General features: G+C 39.4%; 1 protein-coding gene across 1 annotated transcript; it reads right to left on the reverse strand.

The window, feature by feature from the left end:
* Positions 1-938: 938 nt before the first annotated feature.
* On the reverse strand, positions 939-4,951 carry sat1a.2 (spermidine/spermine N1-acetyltransferase 1a, duplicate 2). The gene is made up of 6 exons (XM_028799430.2): positions 4,683-4,951; positions 4,051-4,102; positions 2,689-2,772; positions 1,526-1,627; positions 1,384-1,424; positions 939-1,305 (listed from the first exon to the last, which is right to left on the reverse strand). The coding sequence occupies exons 1-6, from the start codon at positions 4,746-4,748 to the stop codon at positions 1,138-1,140; spliced, it is 513 nt and encodes a 170-aa protein (XP_028655263.1). The 5' UTR covers positions 4,749-4,951; the 3' UTR covers positions 939-1,137.
* Positions 4,952-10,080: the final 5,129 nt, after the last annotated feature.

The raw sequence follows: 10,080 nt of genomic DNA on the forward strand, positions 1-10,080 counted from the left end.
TACTACTTTTATCGTTTTTTTTTTTTCTTTTAACTCGAAATAATTCACAAGGTAAAGAATTTAAGAACCACACAGTCTGTATTAATGTATGTGTTTAGGTTTGTCTCGTTCCTTCGATTAACAGCTACAACAGCAATACAATCATCAAAAATAAAACAAAATAACTTATTAACCTAACCCTAAACCAGCTCTAAATCCTTGACAAAACCGCACACTCAAAACAGAAACTTTCACACATGTTTTTTAAGGCATAAAATTCCTGGAGTGCTCAACAATGCAAACCCATGAAGGCCCAACGATGTCCCGACAAGTGTGAATGCAGCAGGAGGTGTGATCGGGCTTGAAAGAGAATAAATCTCAGCCGTGGGTTATTGAAGTTTGCTTGAACTATTGGCATTTATTTCATACTTCTTAATTTTCATCACTATTTTGTAACTTTAATTAGGTGTGTGAGATTCTTATTTTATATAATGCAGTATGCTGTGAGTTGAATTAAACTGATTAACTAATGAGTGTATCTCTGGGGCAAAAAGCAAACCAGAATGTTAGTGGAGTGAAGACCTGAAAGTAGTTTTGGGGCAGTTCATGGAGACAACGGCGGGTGGAATGGAAATGCATGAGTCATTCAGATGGTGCTAAGACTGGCCACTCTGTCACATTAACTTACAAACAATAAGATGTTTACTGAGTGAAAACTTAAAAAGCATCAGTGGATTGGCTCTGGAGCAGGACAGGGAGACAAAGACAATAAAAGTGCCAGTAAGAAGCACTAGACCCTAACGTACAAAAGAATGAACAACTAAACTGAAGTGCTAGCTAATGAAGTCTTTCGAGCTTTTGAATTTTGATTATTACCAAGATGGGAATTAACCTTTGGGGCCAATCATGTGCATCTTTTAGACTTCACATTAAGGAATATTTAAAAAAAATGCCTGAAATTTAACTTTCAAGGTTTAATATAAATAAAAATATTACACATTTACATGAAATTACAAAATACATAATTGAGCAGAAACGTTTAAGAAGATCTAATTTAAAGCACCACTTTTACAGTATACTAAGCAAGAATAATCTTTGAACACGTGTTCATTATGAGGATAATATATTTCAAAATCTGCATTCACATGATATGCACTTTTACTCTTTTGACATTTTCACTAAGAATTCCTTGTCAATCTCAAAAAGGCGCCATCCTTCCTGCGATGACAAGTCCGAAGCACCGCGCCGCTTGTAGAACTCGATGGATGGAGTGTTCCATTCTGCAACTATGAAGTGCATACCACTGCATCGAGTTTTTACTGCAGTCTGTTAAAAATAAACAAATAAATAAGTACAGACATTCTCTGTGCATTTATCTTAAAAGTCTGTATGAGCTTTACTTACATGGCTCAACTTCTTGAAGATTTCTGAACCTATTCCATAACCTGCAATATAAGACGTGCAAAACGTTAAACCCATGTTTAAAAAAAAATGTAAGATTTACAAGGATATGAAATTTCATTCAAAAATTCAAGGACGAATATACCTCTGTATTCCTTCATGACATAGAAGTCTTCCAGATACAGGAGTTTTCCAATCCAAGGATCATAGGTGAAGTAGTACATTGCAAAGCCAACGACAGTGTACCCTACAAGGAAAAAAAGCAAATAATTAAATTATCAGCGTATTGAAGTGTTATCACGTTCAATCTGTAATTAGCATGAAAAAAAAAAAACATACAACTACTAAGGGGAAGAACCTTTACAAACCAGTGAAGTCAAGGACAGGTTTCCGTCAGAAAAATACATTACTATAAACCAAAGACTGTGCACAGAGACACCAACAACTTGCTTTTCAAGGTCAGAATCTTTACCCTTCTCAGCATTTACAAACCCTGGACCCTGCTTTGAAATTAACAGTAGACAGGAATAACAAAAGCCACACAATTTACACGGTAGGTCAAAACCTTCTACAAAGTTATCTCACATACATCAATATGACAGACAGCACTCAGCGCTCCTTTCAAAGACGAGCACTGAATTGACTGCAACCAGACTAGAGCAGTAATCCCATCTGGCCAAGGGCAGGATTCAAGTTAGAACAGGTGAGGGTAGTAAAACAAACACCCTTTGCAAGAAGTAATCTTCAAACCATTACACTGGAATCACTGAGAAAAGCCAATGTCACTTGTTTGTCAGTTTACACAAACAAAATTTGTTTTTGCAGAAAAGAATACTTCTTTATCACCTTGTTAAGGTGCACGGAGAGTCTGTTGCTAACCAGTAAAGTTCTGATCTACCGTGTACAGTTTCAGGCAATGGGTCATGGCACATCGGACCTTACCTCTTAGGAATGTTACTGAGTAATGGATCTTTCAGTTACCTCCCCGCCCACCCATGTACATGCCAAGGGCCTTGTACATGGCAAAGCTAGAGACTGTAACCTGAAGATTGGGGATAAATTGAGAGAATACATTTCAACATCAATACAGAATGCAACAAAAGTAGGGTAAATATAGTAGCATGCTCTCATCCTATACTTTACACTTCACATCCACAGTAGACAAGATACATCTTAAGTACTTTGTTGTAATGTATAAACTTTTAACTTTCACTTTTTAATGCAGAATTTTTTTTTTTTTTACAATTAATTGGTATATGCCCTATACTTTTATATATTGATAGCCTAGTAATGAAAAAATAGGATTACCCTCAATGGACTGAAGCTCCTTTGGCACTTCAGCAACAAGGCAGTGGTAGAAAGGGTGGTCACCAAATCCATCTTCTAGTAGTTCTGCAACAAACAAGAAAGCAGGTATTTATACTTCTGAAATGAAAATTAAAACAATGCTTTCAAACCCTGCTTGATCCTTAGGATGAGATATACAACTGAGGTCTTGATTTGTGTGGTCACAACAGATCGCTGAGCATCATTCAAAAGGAGTAGGGTGTTTCCCAATGTTCGGACTAAATTGCCCATGACGGCCTACTACATTTATCCCCAGCCCCTAAATGGCTAATGTATCTCTCTCATTTGTTTATCACCTAATAGCTCAAATGTGGTGAACAGACTGACACAAGAATGGCTGCCGTCAAGTCAAAGTGAACTTTATTGTCATCTCAACCATATATAAGTATACAGACAGACGAAATTGCGGAGGTCAGGGTCCAGTGTAACAACATGACGTGCAAATAATAAATTAAAAATAGAATTAAAATTTAAATTTAAAATTAAAACACAAATAAGACAAAGAAGTAGCAGCAATATTGACGTGTAGTTAGCAATATGAACATTGATGCAATGTATGGTATTTGCAGTCTAGATACATAAATATAGTCAATAGCTATGTAATATAATAAATAATATATAGAGATAATACAGAAATGATCAGTGTATGATAATAGTTGTTTAAGACATGTGTAAACAATGACAGGTCAGAATGTTTCACAGCAGAAGGATATCAAGAGTGTCAAAATACTTCAAGGTCACATCATCCATCTGGATGCTACACATTGGGAGAGGCTGAGATGGTTCTCCCACTGTCTATGTAAAGTGCTTTGAGTAGGTCAGAAAGGTGCTCAGTAAACGGATTTAATTGTTATTTAATCCAGTTCAGGGTCATAGAGGATCTAAACTGGGCCATTTCATTTACATTAATTAAAACAGCTGCTTTTAGAAACACTTCAAAGTATGTTTACCATGTCAAAGTACAGTAGCAGTTAACCACACTGTAGTTAAGGTAGGTTTCAAATAGAGGCTTTAAAATGTTTGAGTGGGGCTGTTAAATCACAATTCATTTTCACATTTGTTAAGATTTATGTTTAAAATCCAAACTAGTAGTATATTAAGACTGTAATCTACTGAAATGTTACTTCTTCTAAATTTGAGACAGCACACACCTGGCTAAGCCTACTGATTAACCACGAAGACAAATGGGCAAAAAATGTCAGTTTTCAAGACAGGACTCTTTTAATACACGCACATAAATGCTAAATACATTGAAAAATAAAGTTATAATTGGACTGGGTCCAAAAACTAAAATTTACATCAATAGAATATTGAAAAATGTACCTTTTTCAGTCAAGATCACTTGATCTTCCATTTCTTCATATTTAGCAAGTTCCTAAAAAAAAACAAATAGGTTAAGCCAAATCATGACACTGAAAAATACACACAAACATACTGACTGAGGCAGTTTTTTTGCAACGTGGTAAACAAGCTAAACATGTCGGTGATCAACACTTGAGTTAACTGAAATCATTTGCATTTCGAGGCCATCGCGTCCTGTTGCGCAATAAACCTTCGTCATTCTGCCTCTGACTCATTTATGACGGAAATTGCGCGGGGGGGGGGGGGGGGGGGGGTCAGCTCGGGATTTACTAAACCTCTCGATTCTCCTTACATAAGCAGAACGACACCGTTCATTCCGTATTCGCTTTCAGTTTTTTTGGATAAGGCACTTCCTCTAATACAGTACAGACAATTGGCATCGCGAATTCACAATAAAAAAGTTTTAAACTCTTCCCTCTAACTTTTAATCTGTAATATCTAACTGGAGACTTTCGCACATGTATTCTGATCTTTCAGTTATATATCTTTAAATATTCCTTACTCGTAAAGACATCACTGACTGGATTTAATCATTCGTCAGTTACACCACAGAACATTAAAGGGATCTCAATGTAAAGACGGACAGCGCTTACCTTTATGAGTCGCAGTATGTCAGAGACGTCCTTGGGTTCAGCCTTCCGTAATATATACTTGGCCATTTTCGTCTTTTACTCTTTTTCCCTTTTCTGACTAATCCCCTGTACTTGAAAAGTAGTAGGAGGTGTTTCTTCATCAGTTTCCCAGCAGCAGCTTACCCTCCAAAGTCAGTCCGGGACGCTGACCCGTTAACTCAGGCCTTACATGCAGCTTTCGCCAGTGAGCACCTCGCCGCTAATGAGGCCGTACCTGTCGCCTGCTTTTATAAAGCTCTGATGTCGCAATCCTATACTGTACATCTAATCGAAAGTGGCCAATCAAATGAGGCATAGACAGTGACGTCACCGTTACTAACTGCGTGAGATACTCGTGATGTTTAGTTTCGGATCCCGCTGAGGAAAAAAATGAGAAAAACCAAAAGATATATTTCAATGCATAGTGTTTACTAATTACTTTATATTGTTTCTTTTTTGATTAAAAATATAGCTTCTTTATACCATCGCCAATATAATGCCTTAGTGTGACTGTAATTACCAAGCCAGAGGTTTTCTTGCTTTTTAGTTTTTCTGGTGTGTTCAGACCATAGTGTGCGTCTATCTATCTCTCTATCTTTATTTATATATTTATTTAGCTTCTGTAAAAAGCCAAATCTCCCCCGGCGACAAATAAAGTTCTATCCTTTTTGGTACTTACTTTTTACTATTAATAATAATACATTTTATTTATATAGCGCCTTTCCGAAGCCCTAGGCACTTAAAAGTATTTCAGCATAGTAGCAGAGGTGGACCGCAGCGCAGCGCAGAAGGTGAGAGGGGCTGGGCGGGGTGGAGTGGCGCTGATGAGCGATGATAGCAAAGCAGTAAAAAAATCCATAAGATGCAGTTGAACTACCAGAACTCGGAGGTTCCGACGTAGAACCACATACAGTACATATAACGCTGGGTATTACAAGCGCGATCGCCCCAAAACCCCAAGACAGATAGGTCATTGTTACTCGAAGCACGTACAGAAGGAATCGACAGCAGCCCTGCATATCCGTTATGATCAAGGAGACAGAACATCCGCAGCTCCTACATCTCCACGACGCAAATCAGGCATTAGGCAGGTGCGGGCAATCGAAAGAAAAAGGCTCGTCCGGTGACATACAGAAAGATTCAGGTGTCCCCAAGGCTGCAATCCAGCGTCAAGGCAAAGTCCATAACAATAAATCCAAAATCAATGCAATTCGAGTCGATTGCATCCATTAACTACGCATACAATGAAAGAAAATGAAAGAATGCAAAAAGTTTAACGTGAATTTTAAGGAAAAGTGTTGTTAACAGGGTGGAGCGGCAGCAGCATGTTCGCCCCAGCGTCCCCTCCGTTTGAATGGGGTTGTGTACAGTACATGTGTTTAAGAATTGTTATGGAAGTTTTTTTTTTTTTTTTTAAGATTCATAAATGTGTGTCTTGTTTGCTGTATTATTTAATTCAATTCTGGGGTAGTTGACATTGTTATGGTGAACAGAAACTGCACTGCTTTAATACAGTATGTGTATTTATCTGTTGCTGGGGGATTTCTGTTTTATCTTAAGTATTAATAGTGGAATAAATGGAATAAGAAAAAATAAGCAAGTAAGGCTGAATGGATGGGTGCTTATAACTTACCTGTATGTGCAGCACTCTCAGAAAGGAGCTAATTTTGAGGCAAAGGAGAGAAAGTACATAAATCATAACTTTGTGTGTGATCAAACAGTCGGTGAGGTTCGATCCCAAACTCCTTGCCGGCCGGCACATCTGTGCTCATAGGCTAAATCCACACTACTGTTTTTGTTGAAAAACGCAGTCATTAGTGTCCATTTTTCTTTTTGTTCACACTACTCTGTCACTTCTAACCCCAGAAAACGGAGACTTTTGAAAATGCTCTCCAGAGCCATATACAGTACTTCTATAAATGCTGGCTTGGTGTTGCAGTGTGGACAGGTGAGAATGTACACTTTTGAAAACTGAGACTCTAATCACACTCTTACTGGTTTGTGCTTATCATGTGGCCTTTTGCTCATTCCCAAGTCTCATTCCCTGACTGCTCAACCTTCATGGAAATATAGGTGTGTGGACATAGAATTTCTAAAAGAAAGTGTGCTGTTATAACCCTTTTTATTGAATCAAGAATTAAACCATGCACAGTAAATACAGTATTATTCAGTTTACAACATCCATCCATTTATTTTCCAAATCCTGATTCTCCATTATAAAGTAGTAATAGAGCAGCGTCAGGCCCAAGGCAGAAACCATCCTTGGGGGGAGTGCCCACCTCCCTCACACACCTAAATACACTCCCTCCTGTTTCTCTTCCCTCCGGTATGGTAAGCAGTCTAAGGAGGCCATCAGCACACGTACCGCTGGATTAAGGGACAGTTTTTTATGGAAGGTTATTGGTGCCCAAAATAAATGCATTCCAACGTGTTAACTGCATTGCAAAGAAATGCATACACTTGTGGGACATTTCATTTTAGTACGGTTTTATCGTGTCATAATTAAAAACATATCAACCAAATGATTGATTGCTTTTCACTTCAGCGCACAGTTTTTGTGTCTGTTTAAAATGCAATAAAAAAAGCGTCATTCCATTTTAATTCATGTCAATCGATCAAGTCTCATAAATAAAGGCAAAGCAAATGTATTGAAATTCGCTTAGCGGCTACTTGGAGTGTCTTGCAGTTTGATTCAAGGTGTAGATTAATCATACCAAAGCTGAATGTAATCAGCGTGAAAAGGTGGGGCCAGGGGCAGCAACAGTTGGGCAAGGAGGCATGCCAATCACCCAGACCTAAATATGGCGAATTGGGCAGGGGTTTTGCTGTCTCATTGCTGCAGCAGATCGGCTCCTTCCGATGGTGTCCAGTGTCACTCCTTTCAATGAGTGTGTTACGAGACTCAGATTAAGGCACTTCCTGGGTGCTTGTCTGTTGTCTCAGTGTATGCTTCAGCCACGGTGAGTGATGTCTCGGTAAGGGAGACATTTTATATGCAACTTTGCTTGGTGGTTGATGAGTGTCTGTGAGGTGACACCCCTCTGGTCGTGGGTGACTTCAAAATGACTACTGGCACTGACAAGGCTGGCTTTAAGGGTTGCATTGGTCTCCATGGGCCTGGCAACTGTGGTGAAAGTGGCTCCATGTTCCTTGACTTTGCAAAACGTCAGGGGCTGTGGATCGCTGGATCCTGGTTCCAGTGCACTAAGCCACATCGTTGGACTTTCTATTCCAGTACTGGTGGTGTGGTGAAGGAGATCAATCACATCCTCATGGGCAGATGCTGGCAGCTCTTACAAAACCATAGGGTCTACAGAAGTGCCCAGTTTGTGAATTCCGACCACAGGCTTATTGTTGCTACTCTGAATCCAGCTGATGACCAGTAACTGTACTTATGGATGATGCTGTAATTGTGACCCACTGAGGTAGCTACTTTGAGCAGTTATTTAAAGGTGATCCTCAAGCTAGGATGGAATGAGGTGTTTCTCTGGGTCCACAATTCTTGAGGATGATCCCCCAATTAGCTGTGAACCACACAGTCTCACTGAGATTGCACAGATGGTGAACCAGCTGAGGGTAGGGAAAGCTGCAGGAAAGGGAAGGGTGATTGCCTGGATTGTGGCAACTACAGGGGGATAACACTGGTGTCTGTGCCAGGTAGGGTCCTTGGTAGGGTTATCCTCAATAGGATCCGTGATCACCTGCTCACTACCAGTGACTGGAGCAGTCTAGTTTTATACCTAAAAATTTTACCATTGACCGCATCCTGGCGCTGATAGTTCTCATCGAGTAAAACGTGAATATCTGCAGAATTTCTTTGCAGCCTTTGTTGATTTTCATAAAGCATTTGACTCGGTTGTTCAAGCTGTGCTGTAGAACATCTTGAGAACCCCTCAGGGGTTCCCAAAATGCTTGAATGCAGTGACAAGGGACACCCACTCACAAACAAGAAAAGTTTACTCAAAACTATGTTTGTTGTTAATATTTTTATTCCAGCTGTGACTTCTATCCATCATTATGGTATTGGTGTTTAAAGTAAAAAGTCCAGTGGCAGTGATGCAAGCACAGCATTTAATGGCAGCTGCACTATTGTCTGCTTTTGTTCATATCTAACAGGAAATTAGTAACGTATTAATCAGAGACTAGCCAAAGAAACAGATTATACTGCAGCTGGAAAAAAGAGGAGACAACTCCACTTGGTTGCTAAGCCAGAGGGAGAAGTGAATGCTTTCATTCATCTGATAAACAGAAATCCATCTGTCCATTCTCTTTTTTAATTTTATTTTATCCAAGGCAGATGATGTTGAGTAGTGGCTAATGCACTGGACATGGTAAGTCACTAACTCCACTTGTAAAAATATACATAAACAATTGTGATATGCTCAGTGATGGAGGATATGAATGGACTGTCATTCTGACCAGGATGACTGATATTCCCTTTCCCAGTCAGGACGGCAATATAATAAATGGCAGACAGGAACCTGCCCCTTAAGGCCCGGGGTTACCAAGGTACACAGGATGGTGGCATCCTTTTGGTGAGGATTCCATGTGGACACCTGAAGGGCTGTGTGGGACTTCTAATTATGAAAGGCAGCTCTGCGGAGGTCCTTGAAGGGAACTGCTGAGACGAGACTGCCCTGCTTCCGATATACTATTTGATAGCATACTTGACATAATTAACTTGGTATTAGGTGTGGGGGTCTTCCCAGCTTGTCTAAAGACTGCAGTAGTTAAACCCTTGCACAAGAAAATTAATCTCAACTCCTCTGTTTTTGACAACTTTAGAACTATTTTTAACCCACCTTTTTTGAGCAAACTTCTAGAAAAAGCAGTTTGACTATTTGAATAATCATTCTATTCTTGACGAGTTTCGGGCAGGTTTTAGAATAAATCACAGCACAGAAACTGCACTGGTTAAAGTAGTAGATGATTTGTGAACGAATGCAGACAAAGGCCTCATATCTGTCTGTTCTTGTTCTCCTATACCTGAGCACAGCATCTGACACCATAGATCACAGAATCCTTATAAATTCCCTAGACAAAGGGTGGGCCTCTCCAGCAGTGTTTTAAATTGGATTCAGTCTTATTTAACAGGTATACATTTTTTTATTATTTGTGGAGATTGTAATCCAGGGATCCATGATATCATATATGGTGTACCACAAGGAGCTGTTCCGGGCCTGCTGCTATTTTCAATCTACATGCTTCCATTAGGCCAGATTATAGAGAAACACATAGTGAGCTATCACAGCTATGCAGATGACAAGCAATTTTACTTCGCCATAGCACCAGATGACCACGACACTCTGGGCTCACTGACCAATGTCTAAGTAGTAATTTCTTGATCCCTTAGCTTTAAAAGTCAAGGCAGAAGTAAAGA

The sequence above is a fragment of the Erpetoichthys calabaricus genome, chromosome 4, assembly GCF_900747795.2.
Source record: "Erpetoichthys calabaricus chromosome 4, fErpCal1.3, whole genome shotgun sequence".
Taxonomy (NCBI): Eukaryota; Metazoa; Chordata; class Cladistia; order Polypteriformes; family Polypteridae; genus Erpetoichthys; species Erpetoichthys calabaricus.

Bases quoted from the DNA above. Each gene is read 5' to 3' on its own strand.
- sat1a.2 (XM_028799430.2), bottom strand. From the start codon at position 4,748: ATGGCCAAGTATATATTACGGAAGGCTGAACCCAAGGACGTCTCTGAC. The intron at 2,773-4,050 runs GTACATTTTTCA...TGTTTGTTGCAG, and splicing joins AGTGATCTTGACTGAAAAAG to AACTACTAGAAGATGGATTT. The intron at 1,628-2,688 runs GTAATCCTATTT...TTTTCCTTGTAG, and splicing joins GGAGCTTCAGTCCATTGAGG to GGTACACTGTCGTTGGCTTT.